The sequence below is a fragment of the Hyperolius riggenbachi genome, chromosome 2, assembly GCF_040937935.1.
Source record: "Hyperolius riggenbachi isolate aHypRig1 chromosome 2, aHypRig1.pri, whole genome shotgun sequence".
Lineage (NCBI taxonomy): Eukaryota > Metazoa > Chordata > Amphibia > Anura > Hyperoliidae > Hyperolius > Hyperolius riggenbachi.
This window is the reverse complement of record NC_090647.1, coordinates 220,104,691-220,118,590: the sequence shown is the minus strand read 5'-3', so window position 1 is coordinate 220,118,590 and position 13,900 is coordinate 220,104,691. Positions and strand designations below refer to the sequence as shown.

The following is a 13,900-nucleotide window of genomic DNA, read 5'->3' as shown; positions in this document are numbered from 1 at the left end:
TTTGACATGGGAGACCAGGGTTCGAATCCTGGCTAGGTCAAGTACTCAAAATTCAGTAAGGAGTTCAAGGCAAGACTCCCTAACACTGCAGGGTGGCCTCTTGAGCGCGTCCCAGTGGCTGCAGCTCTTGAGCGCTTTGAGTCCGACAGGAGAAAAGCGCTATACAAATGTTCGGATTATTATTATTATTATTATTATTGTATACTGTATATTGAATGGAAAATGTAGTGTTGTCGGGATCTACCATGAAGTCCTTTGCGATCTACTGGTAGATCGCGATCTACTCAATGGGAACCCCTGATTTACACTATTTATACTTTTAACAACAAAGAATATTAGTAGATATTAACAATAATATTATTAAAGAAGATGAGTGCCCATTTTTTCTTGTGCCCTTATTTTATGCACATGCTACTTCATCCTGAAATGCTTAAAGGAGATATCAAGCTTCTAGATGTAAAATAATGGCTACTTACCCGGGGCTTCGTCCAGCCCCAAGCTCCCAGCATATCCCTCGCCGCAGCTCTGCACGTAGCCGTTCGCTACCTCTGCCTCCCGGTCCGCGGTGATGACGTCAGGCCGACTTGGAGGTCGGCCTGTACTGCGCCTGCGCGAGCGGCGCTGTCAATCAACGCCACGTGCTGCGTACTGCGCAGGCTCAGAACTACTAAGCTTGCACAGTACGCTCCAGTCCACGTGGCAGTGATTGACAGCGCCGCTCGCGCAGGCGCAGTACAGGCCGACCTCCAGGTCGACCTAACGTCATCACCGCGGACCGGGAGGCAGAGGAAGCGAACGGCTGCGTGCAGAGCTGCGGCAAGGGACATGCTGGGAGCTTGGGGCTGGACGAAGCCCCGGGTAAGTAGCCCTTATTTTACATCTAGAAGCCTGATAACTCCTTTAGGTTTTTTTATTTGGAACACAAAATAAAGTACTTTGACATTTTAAAATTAAAACCTCTGTGAAGCCTTGTTCACATTGGGTTCCGCTCGCGTGTCCGTCCGTGGTGGGCTTTATTTGAGGCAGTTTTTTTTTTCCAATTCCCGGCGCTTGGGTGGGCGATTCGTTTTTGTGGTTAGCGGTTTCCGACGCGTTTTTACCAAGCGTTTTGGTAATTCACTCCCTGACGCAAGTCAGGAAGTGAACTCTTTGATCCAGAAAAGAATAAATACAATGTATTTATTCTTAAAAACACAAACGCAATCACTCCACAAAGCGGTTTTGTAAGCGTTTTGTGTTTTTTCTATACCTTCCATTGAGGCGAAATCGCCTCAAAAATGGCTCAAGCACCACTTTACAAAGTAGAACGCAAACAAGCCGCTCATATGTGAACTATCTCATACAGACTCATTGTGTAAGCGCTTTCAGGGCGATTTTGAAAAAACGCCTGCACTTAAAAAATAACAAAAACGCCTGCAGTGTGAACAAGCCCTGACTGTTTTATTGCTGTCTTCATCCCAGAGATTTCCTCTTGCTTCCAGCTGTAATGGGGATAAACAAACAAATAGAACATTTCCTATAGGTGGCCATACGCTGGCCGACATGGCCAACAGAAAGATCCCTCTCCGATCATTATCTGATCAGAGAGTAATCTATCTGCTCCAATCCCTCCACACACTACACAGTCGATTTTGAGCATGACATTATTGAAAATCTGTGAGCGTCTCCTGAGTCTACCAGAACCGAACCCCACTACAGACAGTTGAGAGTAACTGCGTTGGTCATAAAATGGAACACCACTAGCGATGTGCTCTTGACCCCAGCTGCCCTTTAAGTGAAATTTTCTGTCCTGCAGAAATTGATCGGGATTCGTTTGTGGCATCGATTTCTAGCAGATTTGATCAAATGATCAAGAATTCCAGATATCAATGAAAAAAATGGCATGTACGGTAAATGTATGACCACCTTCACTCTGATAAGCACGGCAACAAAAGCACATTTTACTGGCCTCGTCAAACCTTTTATTACTTACCAAATAAGGTTGAACTTTGAAACCTGTGCGACTTGCTCTCTAATAACAAGGCATATGGCATCACGGCATAAGTCATACTGTACTTTAGACATTGTGTTAAGGTCTAGAATAATGACTATAGACTTTTCTTGGATGACACCAAACACCAGACGACTTGAGCTCCTTAGCCAATCCAGTCTTTGATTATACAAGGCAATAGCCTCCAGGATGGAGTCAGTCTTCTGCAGAACTTCTTCTTTCTTAGCTGTCAACTTTGTGCAGAAAGAAATTAGTCAGTTATACAGCAATAAAAACTATTAGCTACTATTCCATATTAGAAGACCATAATGAGCAGAAAAGAAGCCAACAATCTTATTTGCATTGTCTCTCTAGTATTTTCCATCGACTGTAAGTACTGTACACCTCATCCTTATGTTTGTGATTCTTAAATAATTAATTACCTATATCACCGCTTTCAGCCTCCCATGTGAAAGAGGCTTAACTTATACTATTATTTTTCACTGGTCAGTTATGAAGCTCTTTCAGTTAGTTAGAGGATCATGCTGCAATATTTAAGAATGTTGACCTCACAGCTTTGGACAACAATAAAGAGCTATGATAACTAAAGGTATACAAACACTTATAAATTGCCACCCGATGTGGCAAAACAATTGATTACTTATATGTTTGGAATCGATTCCTTCCACACACAGCACACAGATTTGCAATATATTCCAGCAAAGAGATAAAAACAGGGAACACCAAGAACCCCAAAAGTGTAATACGTACTGGATAAGGTGGCAATAAATTCGTATTGCTAGATACTCACAAGTCAGGGTCACCAGCAGGCAACCACTGTAAAGGCAGGTGGGGAGATTATCCTGCCCCACTCAGGATTAAGAAGTCGCTCTCTGTAGACAGGAAAAAAGGGTAGCAACCCTCCACCAAGGGTGGACTCGAAATTGTATATAATGAACAGAGGCGCCAAAAGTATAAAATTAGATTAAATGAGCTTAAAAGCCAACTTAATTGGCAAAAATGAAGGAGGAAATGGTGGTCTTACCTCCCTCAAGCAGACACGACAACGACTGTGATTCAGACAGTCAAACACATTTATTAGAAACTCCAAACTCTTTTTGGAGTTTCTAATAAGTGTGTTTGACTGTCTGAATCGCAGTCGTTGTCGTGTCTGCTTGAGGGAGGTAAGACCACCACTTCCTCCTTCATTTTTGCCAATTAAGTTGGCTTTTAAGCTCATTTAATCTAATTTTATACTTTTGGTGCCTCTGTTCATTATATACATATTCCAGCAAAGAATCTTTTGAAAATCGATCAAACCACAGAGTTGTACTGTATGATGCAAGTCAACGCTATGGGTCACGTTGCACTGCATCGACCAACCTAAATCGTTCGTTCGGTCCAGAGCAGTATCATCCACCAGGCAACCTAGGCAGGTGCTTGGGGCCTAGTGGGTGTCAAGGGGCCCACCTGCCACCTGATTTGACCTCTCTCTCCACTTCAGCTTACCAAAAGGACCACAAGGGGGGCCTAAATCTACTACCTTGCCTAGGGCCCCATTACATCTTAATCTATCTCTGACTGGTCCAAACAATACTTTTGATTGATTGTAGATTAAAATGTATCTGAAATCCTTTTGGAAATTGGTTCCCAGCAGATTTGATCACTCTGATAAGTGTATGGACACCTTAACTAAGAGGTTAACACTGTGTCTGGAAAAATGAGGAAAAAGAGGTTGTACAGTATTGTATACAGTATTGTATAAGAAAACTACACAGTCTATTCATAGGAAAACAAAATGAGGCATGCATTGAATGTCTATAGAATCTGCAATTGATCTTTGAAATTTGTAAAAGAAGATTTCCAGCATCCCATCAGTGCCGCATTATGTGACTTTTAAGTACTTCAGCCCTGAGTCATGATGCTTTTCTCCTGAGATTTTTTACAATAGATGGTTTCACATATTATCTATTATTATTGTATTGCACTTGTAGCTCTGATATCTGCCACATGCGCTTTACAGAGTATATCTAGTCTTGTTGCTTACTGTCCCTCAGGCCTCTTGCACACTACATGCGATTTCAAATTTGTATATGATCCGATTTTTTATTCCGATTAAAAAAAGTACTGCATGCTGCTACGTTTTTTAATCAGAATCGCATGTAGTGTACAAGAGGCCTCAGAAGGGCTCATAATCTAATCCCTACTTTATGCTGGGCATACACGGAGTTTATTTTCTTTATCAATCGAGCCGCTGATGGCTCGATTGATAATATCCGACAGGTCCGATGACCCGCCGAACAGATTCCCCGCTCGATCCCCGCGGGCGGACAATAGCGGGGAATCGATCGGCTGATAAGGAGCGCCGGTGGGGAGAAGCAGGAATCGATCCGCGTGTACGCGCGGATGAGTGGGAATGCGCCAGCATCGAGCCAGCGGCTCGATCCAGCGCATAATTGCATCCGTGTATGCCCAGCATAAGGCATATTTCCATTGTGGTTTAGGGCCAATTTAGGAGGAAGTCAATTAACTTATTTGTATGTTTTTGGGGTGTGAGCGGAAACCGGAGTAGACACGGTGAGAGCATAAAAACCCCGTGCGGATAGTGCCCTGGCTGGGATTTGAACTGGGAACCCAGCGCTGCAAGGTGAGAGTGCTCTCCCCAATGCCACAGTGCTGCCTGTAGGTAATGTCATTTTCAGAAGCTGCTGAAAACAAGATGGACACCCCAGTGAGACAAACATAGTGGAATCTGCAGCTCTGGTCAGCTACGTCAGATGGCAATGTGGATTAATAAATCAATGTTATCCAGGCCAGGATTTACATCACTGGAGCCTATAGGAACAGATATCCTGGCACCCTAGACTTCGCCCTCCATGAACCTACAAACCTCAGCTCCTGCACTACCCGCTACATGTAATGGAAACAACATCATCTCAGGGATGCCTAAACAGAGAAATTAACTGGGTACAATCAGAAACAGATTGTCAGACGTCAGTAATGTCATTTTGCTGACTGCTGGTGGTGGGGGGGATATAGAGCTGGGGGGGGGGGGCACTACTACTTCACTCTCCCTCTGATACAGGGCTCTATCCTTCAGATCAGGGGGTTTTGTGGCTACACTCGTTATGGGTGTTAAGTTTTAATTTTAGAAATGATGTATTTTACATCTGGCTATTCTATCACTAGAAATGTGTACTAATATATAATAACATAATATCTCTAGTTTACATTTTGGGTTAGGAGGGTTAGGTAGATAAGGCCCACTGGGAACTGTCGAGTAAAATAAATATTAATTACAATTTATCAGTAAACAGTTTGTGCACTTACATTGTATATTTTACCATTGCTGTTATATTGACGAAAGAGACCATTCGAATATCTTGAAGATACAGGGCGTCCTAGTTTATTAACAAAGTCTGCACAAGAACAATAAAAAAGCAGAGGTGTCAAGGATAAAAAAGTAATATATAAATAAAAACCCAGCACAAAGAGCGTACAAACTAAAATGCCATTAACTCGAACAATAAAACTATTGCATTGCTGTTGTGTTGCATGTTCCTTTCCAGTTTTTACCCACTAATACTTTGAACCTTTTTGTTTACCTGTACAGTTTCATGCACTACTTTTCCTTAAGGGGTGTGATGATCCGCTCAGCTGGCTGCACTGGCAGACAGCTATTTGACCATTCCTCTAGTCTGTGGGCTGCAGGTCTCTGGAAGAGAGACCTGTCTTTCCATTACAAGTTTCTGGTCTGTTCTGCTGCTGAGGAATTTGCATACACTCGTTATGCAAATCCCCTACCTGCCTCCTTTGATGACTGGCAGTATAAAGAGCTATGTTTCCCAGAGTCCTTTGCTGGTCATTCCTTCAGGGTTTGTAGTAAACACTCCTAGAGTGTCAGCCATGCTACTTCTTGTTGAAGTTATCTTAGAGTAATTCTTGGGACTGCACTAGGCAGGTTCCCTAGTGCAGTTAGGATTGCATATCTGTTTTGTTTGTCTGTTGCGATTGTCCTGTCCCAACGGTGGTCGACAGGAAATCGTTCTGATCTTTGTTCTTGGAGTATAGCTGGAGCAGCGGTTGGTACCAGCTATCTCATCTGCCTGTCTAACTTGGATCGCACATGCCTTGCGCTAGTGCTGTGGATCTTTCTGATCTGTCTTGCCTGGATCGCACTCGCCTTGCGCTAGTGCTGTGGATCCTTCTGTTCTGTCTTCCTGGATCGCACTAGCCTCTAGCGCTAGCGCTGTGGATCCTTCTGATCTGTTTTCTTGTTCCTGAGTTTAGATCGCACTATTCGCTAGCGTTAGCGGCTGTGGATCTTTCTGATCTGTGTTCCTGCTTGGATCACACTTGCTCTGGCGGAAGAGCGGTGGATCCTTTCTGCCTAGTTCTTGTTTCTCGTTCGTCTGTGTTGTCTGATATGGGCGCTTGCTGTAGGCTCGGTGAGGTAACCGTTAAGCAAGGGTTCACGTTCTTTGTTTCGTGTTTGTTTGTCGGTGGTTAGTTAGGCGTGCTTGTCTCTGTTGTGCTTATCACGCGGAGACCGCGCATAAACGCGTTCGCTGTTGCGAATGAGTGCGGTGTTCGCGTTTAGTTAGCGTTTGTTATTTTCTTTATCATTCTCATTGTATTATTTGCTGTGCCTTTGCTCCTCTTGTGTTCTGTTCTAGTCTGTCTTGTGTCACTTCTGGCGATCGCCTTTCTCGCGATCGCGTTCCTACTTTTGTTTCTGCTGATGTGTGTTCACCGTCGCAGGGTTGTGACTAGATTGGTGAACACACATTCGTCCTGTCCCTGTGCTCTTTCTCTTTATGGGCTGTTCAGCCCCGCATTGTCTTGATCTGTACAATCCCCATTCCACAGCGCCATTTGCCGGTGGGAATTGCCCTCTGCTGGTGCATTGCACCTAACCTGGGTTCACCCAATTATACGCTTGTGGAAGGTTTTCGTTGTGTCAGTGCGCATCTCGTGCGCTGACCATGAAAACGATTCCGCAAACGTTACAAGGGGCCTATACACTGATCGATTTCAGCCATTGATGGAATCGATCGATTGATCAGAAATAAATTCTATCGAATTATATTTTGATCGATTTGTGGCCAATTTGATCTATCTGACCGGGTGGAAAATCTAGGTCGATCTGCTGCTGGCAGCAGATCAATGGCCCATAGAGTTGCATTGGATCTAATGGTACAATCATTATTGTATTTAGATGCATTTAGATCGATTTCCAATAGATTTCATTTTGACAGGCATCTGATAGAAATCTATCTGATGGTCGAATCTGCTGCAAATCTATAAGTGTATGGCCATCTTTAGATTGACTTACAGGTTCCCTGGAGATCAGCAAACACAATTTCAAGTAGCAAACTGTAGTTTAACAGGAACCTGAATTTGTGGCGTACATACTGGAAACTTGCACAAGGCAGGTCAGATGTGAGCAGAGCTGTTTCTTGTCAAAGGCATTCCAGGCCATTTCCCTAAGTGCCATTGGTCCTAGGGGGGCGCCATGCCCCTGGATTAATCCCCACCCCCCAAATGAAGCTACCTATGACCACCTGTGCATTCATCTGTCCCACTGTGCTTAGTGATCACTGTAGTTAAAGCCTGAAGCAAAAAAAAAAAACAGTACTGGCCAAAGGAGTTAAAGTGACCATTAATGATACAATCTTGATTGTGCTATCTTACCACTTCTATGTAATATAAGGGACTATTTGAAGTATCCATTCAAAGTATTTTCACTCAGTTTACCCTTCTACTAGAAAGATATGGGCAGCACAGTGGCATAGTGGATAGCACTCTCGCCTTGCAGCACTGGGTCCCCCATTCATATCCCATCCAGGGTACTCTCTGCTTGTTTGTATGTTCTCCCGGTGTCTGTGTAGGTTTCCTCCTGGACACTCCAGTTTCCCAAAAACATAAACATAAATTGGCTTCCCCTAAATTGGCCCTAGATGCTGATGAGCATAGGACTTTGGTAGGGAATAGACTGTGAATGTTAAATTGTGAAGGACATTGAGTGACAAGTCTATATACTGTAAAGTGCTGCAGAAGATGCACCATATAAATGCTTAAAGGTGTTCTGTTGACCTTTTAAAAAACAAAAACTGCCACTTACCTGGGGCTTCTATTGACCCCCTGCAGCCGGAATGTCTCGCGCCGTCCTCTTCCGATGCGCCCTTCCCGCCACCGGTCCCGGTGTAATTATGGGTCTAACTAGATGAATAGAAGTGCGGCTGCGTGGCCGTAGCCGCGCGCATGCTCGCTCCCGTGCACGCCAGCAGGAGCGTACTGCACAGGCGCAGTACAGGAAAACTTTGTACTGCATCTGCGCAGTAAGCTCCCGCTGACGTGCGCGGGAGCCAGCACGCGCGCAGCCATGGCTGTGCAGCTGCACTTCTATTGGTCTAGTTAGAAGCATAATTACACTGGGACCGGCGGCGGAAAGGGCGCATTGGAAGAGGACGGTGCAAGACATTCCAACTGCAGGGGGCCAATAGAAGCCCCAGGTAAGTGGCAGTTTTTGTATTTTAAAAGGTCAACAGAACCCCTTTAATAATAGAGATGGGACGAATCTCAAATTTTCTCGAATCCAAATCCCGAAAAGATTCTCAAATCTTTAGAGTCTCTCCAATCTCGCGAATCTCGTGAATCCTGTACATAAGAATTGTTGATCTTCTTACACGCATCAAACAATTCTTATGTACAAGATTCACACAATTTGAGAGGTTCTAAAAATTCAAGAATCTTTTAGGGATTTGGATTCAAGGAAATGTGGGATTTGTCCCATCTCTACTAATAATATGGTAAGATTGTATCAATTTATGGACACTTTAAGTAAAAACATGAGATAGGATCTTTCCTCATAGTTTAATCATGTAAACTGGAAATTGAAACTCTAACAACTGTACACTGGGCTAGTACAGAAAAGGATAACAAATGCAACCTTTAGTGACAAAACAACCTTCTTTACTGATGCAGAAACAGAAAGTATATATGGAGGATGTTGCTTACTACCTTCCCTCTGCTGGAAGCCGAGCTGCGCCAGGATCTTGGGAAGCGTGAGTTTCTTCTTTTTAAGCCCAAGAGATTTCAGCCATGTTGATGATGAAACCTGAGCCATGACATCTACTGATGATACTTTTCTAGCACTCATTTCCATGTGCTGCAAATATGTTCATCAGGAAAAAAGATATCAATATTAAATGGAATGGAATGTTGTAAGAGTTTAAAAAAACGGTAGCTAAAATGATCAAAAACAATATGGAACACTTTCAGTATGACCTACAGGACACATGTTAAAGGGAACCTTAACCGAGGGATATGGATGTTTCCTTTTAAACAATACTAGTTACCCGGCCATGCTGCTGATCTCTTTGGCTCCAGTAGTGGCTGAATCACATACCTGAAACAAGCATGCAGCTAATCCAGTCTAATGCTGGGGATACATGGTACGTTTCTGTACCGTGTATCGAGCAGCTGATCCGGCCAGCTGATAATATTCAGCTGGTTCCGATCACGCTGCTCGACCCCCGCCCGCTCGATTCCCGCTGGCGGACATTAACAGGGAATCAAGCGGCTGATAAGGAGTGCCGGTGGGGACGAGCGGTAATCAATCCACGCACGGACGAGCGGGGACGCGGCTGGGGTCGATCTGGCGGCTAATCGGCCGCCGGATAGACCCGTGTATTCCCAGCATTACACAGAGCACCTGATCTGCATGCTTGTTAACCTCCCTGGCGGTAAGCCCGTGCTGAGCACGGGTTATGCCGTCGGGAGGCACCGCTCAGGCCCCGCTGGGCCGATTTGCATAATTTTTTTTTGCTGCACGCAGCTAGCACTTTGCTAGCTGCGTGCAGTGCCCGATCGCCGCCGCTACCCGCCTATCCGCCGCTATACGCGTCGCCGCAGCCGCCCCCCCCCCAGACCCGGTGCGCTGCCTGGCCAATCAGTGCCAGGCAGCGCCGTGGGGTGGATCGGAGTCCCCTTTGACGTCACGACGTCGGTGACGTCATCCCGCCCCGTCGCCATGGCGACGGGGGAAGCCCTCCAGGAGATCCCGTTCTTTAAACGGGATCTACTGATCTCCGATCGCCGGCGGCGATCGGAGGGGCTGGGGGGATGCCGCTGAGCAGCGGCTATCATGTAGCGAGACCTATTAAAAAAGAATTATTAAAAATTAAAAAAAAATGTATTTGCTGCCCCCTGGCGGATTTTGCCAAACCGCCAGGAGGGTTGAGGGGCTGTCGCTAAAAGTATTAGAGACACAGAATCAGCAGGAGAGTCAGGAAACTGGTATTATTTTAAAAGGAAAAATCCATATCCTTCTCAGTTTAGGTTCCCTTTAAGTCTACTTAGCCCCGAATGTAGTAAATTATATATTTTTATCCATGAGTTATTTAGAATATGCTTTGAAACAACACAAAGATACAGGACAGAGAAATCAATACTCTGATGGGGAAAAAAACACTCTTACCAAGTTTTAAAATAAGAATTGTTGACTATAAGGCTACAACAGAAATAATTTTCAAAAAGAGGAAAATGATAGCTAGTCTTTAAACTAGTACAAAAAGTATTATAAGTATAGACACACGTTCTTGAGCCACCATAGATCTGTGTTCACTGCTCAGGGCTCATGTCTTGGTGTCCAATAGTTATGGTTAACCTGCTAGACATAGGGGTCATGAAGTGTGGCTACTGACATCCTCAAAGTGCTGTATGCTGTATTTACTCAAAGCATCTATCTCCTACAATAGTGAGAAACCTTAAAAAATGGTACAAAGAAAGGTTGTGCATGATTGCTACTATGCATAAAGAAACAGTACAACTTTGTTCATGTTATAGGAGACTATATCACCACTGCCATTTACAAGACCATGTACAGACACAGTGCCAGTGCCATGTACAGAGACAGTGACTGCTGCAATGTGCCTCCAGTACAACAAAAAACACATTCTTATTTTATTATAGTAATTTTGTGCTGAAATCTGCTGCAGCGCATAAATACGGTGCTCTAATATGTGACTATTGTTTTTTTTTTCTGACCAACGTTGAACGTACGTGACTTTCTGGCCATTACAAACCTTTGGATGGTCCATTAGGGTTCTCATCAAAACAATGTGCAATTAGAGATGCTTTGGTAGCAAGAAGGATTGGGCAACCCTCAGTTTTCTGCAAGAAAAGTAAGTTGCACCTAAGAACCCGGACACAACATCAGCGTTTTGTGTTTTTTTTTCATTTTTTGAAAAAAGCTTCAATTGACTTACATTAAAATTGCAGCAAAATTGCCACGATTGTGATTTTTCCCCAAAAATCATGATTGCTGCAATTTTTCCACAATTTTACCGTAATTTAGGTGCAGTCTGGCCGAGTGCTCTCCCCCATTGCGTTCTGCACCTGCACAGTAGTACTGCACAGCCGCAGAACACAACAGGGCTGAGCGCGCAGCTGGCTGCGTATGCGCAGTATGCCACACACTGGAGGACTTTCCGGGGCAATTTGCGGATGATCCAGGCGGTAACTGAGGATGACAAAGGAGCAATCAGGCCGGAGGAAGCCCCAGGTATGTGCAGTATACATTTTTATTTGGCCCCATCTGGTTTACTTTAAGGCCTCATTCACACTTTGTGCGCTTCTGTCCGCTTTTTTTCAGCACATAATGTTAACAGATACATGTTGCTGAAAAAAAGCACACAGAAGTGGACAGAAGTGCATTGGTGTGAATGAGCCCTAAGAGTGTAAATACAGCAGACCATAATCTTTCTATGACTGCCAACAGCAAACAGGACCTAAATGTATTGTGTGTGATTTAGGGCTGTCTTTTTCCATATGCACGCTTTCAGCCACGCTTATGGAAACGCGATCTCCCTTTTCCACCAGCGCGTTTGCGCTGGCTGAATCGCAAAACCGCAAACCGCTAGCGATTTTACAATCGCTACGGTTTGCTTTTTAACATAGGAATCGCGGTAGGTCATTTCCACTACCGCGATTCGCTTTTGTCGGGAACGCGAACGCGCGGCGGAGCGATAATTGCCGCGATTTTGCTATGCAGTGCATAGCATAGCAAAATCGCGGCCGCAAACGTCGGGGGAATCGCCGGTTTTGCGATTCAGCAATCGCTAGCGTTCAGCATGAACGCTAGCGATTGCAGGTGGAAAAGGGCCCTCAAGGGACATCAGAGAGTGCATAGATTGCACTCTGATATTTCCATACATGCGTTGTGATTCACCATTGAATCGCAGTGCATGGTTGCCTGCATTTTGGGGCGATTGCGCCCGCGATCCCATTCATTATAATGAATGGGATCACAAGCACCACCTGGGGAATCATGTGCAATGCAGAACTGCGGAGACGCACGGCTCCTGCGCTGCATAGTGGAAACGAGCCCTTATCAAGGAAACAATAGCTTTCAAGAAATGAAATATAAATAATTGTTGTGAAGATCCACTAAAAGCATATTAACACAACTATAAAGCCAGCCACACACAAATGATTATCTCCCTGATCAGAAATCTGTAGAGATCTGGTGGAAAATGAATAATTGGAACAGTAGCTTTGTACCAGTTGATTCAGTACAGAGCTATGAGTGCCTGACCCCTGCTTCTCTCACCCACATCTGATACACAAAGACAACTTTTCTTTAGCAAGTTTCAATCGATGTTATTATTATTTTCACTCATGTATAACAAATCTGTTTAACTAAATGTCTAATTGATTGAAAACGTTACATCATGTATTACTAGTTAAAAACTACATGTTAATATGCAAAGATAACTATGGCACTCAGATCATACACAAGCATATTATTTGCAGACTAGTAACGTAAGTGAGAAATAAAAACAGATTAAATATAATGTGTGACAATTAGGCTGACCTGACCGTTGTGTATATGAAATGATATTGGGATTCCCGGCTGCAAGGAAGATCTCCCATTACCTGCCTGGGCACAGCGCTGGACACATCCACTTGTTGACCATAGATACCATGGTTGCTAAGCTGTACCCTATCAGAGAGGTGGTTGTGGAAGTGTGTAGCAGATGAGGGGCGGAGTTGGGGAAGCTGCTCCTTCAGTATGTGCTGGTTGGCTGACAGCTAGTCGCTTGGTGAGACTTGGACGTTCTGTCTGCCTAGTAGTGAATGTACTGTAGTGAGGACATAACGAGCAGCACTGCCAGCACTTTTGCATAGTAGTGATTGTACTACAGTACAGTCAGGCACAGACTGGCTAGGGGGTGGTGCATTCAGTTTTTGTGTAAGGCAATGTGAACCTCTAGCCTAGGGTAAATAAAAGTGCAATTAGAGGGCAGGCAAGTTGGTGAATGTACATAGCATTATGCTGAGCAGAGGCTTGCCTTCTGCAGGGTTCCATAGAAAAAAACTCTGCCTGCTCTCTCACCATTGTTGTAATGACTGCATGTGGACAGCTAGATAAGGTATTACACTGGCTGAAAAGAGTTCAATGGTCTCTAGACTCCAGAATGGCTGCTTGCAGTATTGTGTGAGAAACTGGCAGGGACAGGAGTCATATTACAGGCAAGTAGCCTCTGTGTGATGTGGGACTCAGGGCCAGGCCGAGGCAGAGGCGATAGAGGCTCCAGCCTCAGGGCGCAGTGTAGGAGGGGGTGCAAAACTCACTCAGCTATCATTCCCCTATTGTGGCTGAAGCAGAGAGAAAAAAGAAAGGGGGATACATGGCAGTGACTGCAAGCCAGATAACTAGAGATTAAGGTGTTAGGGGGTTTGGGGCCCTGGGGCGCCTCTTACTCTTATAGCAATCAATGTGTGATTGGGGTGGGAGGGATGGGGGGGCGCACTTTGGTGTCTCAGCCTTGGGTGCTGGAGGACCTTGTCCCGTCTCTGGTGGGACTGCAATACAGATAAGCTCTCTGCTTCATCTCAGGTTATTCTCAGGCTCTCACCACTCCT

General features: G+C 44.7%; 1 protein-coding gene across 3 annotated transcripts in view; it reads right to left on the bottom strand.

The window, feature by feature from the left end:
* Positions 1 to 13,016, bottom strand: part of VWA3B (von Willebrand factor A domain containing 3B) — a 189,178-nt gene extending 176,162 nt beyond the window's left edge. Inside the window, exons 1-4 of one of the 3 annotated variants that reach the window (XM_068268166.1) lie at positions 12,911 to 13,016; positions 8,993 to 9,140; positions 5,300 to 5,388; positions 1,973 to 2,223 (exon numbers count right to left, since the gene is read on the bottom strand). In XM_068268166.1, the coding sequence (XP_068124267.1) occupies positions 1,973 to 2,223; positions 5,300 to 5,388; positions 8,993 to 9,137 (485 nt within the window). In that variant the 5' untranslated portion in view covers positions 9,138 to 9,140; positions 12,911 to 13,016. Of the gene's footprint in view, positions 1 to 1,972; positions 2,224 to 5,299; positions 5,389 to 8,992; positions 9,141 to 11,058; positions 11,148 to 12,848 lie in introns of those variants that run through there. The other 2 variants (XM_068268165.1, XM_068268164.1) reach the window with 2 other exon arrangements.
* Positions 13,017 to 13,900: the final 884 nt, after the last annotated feature.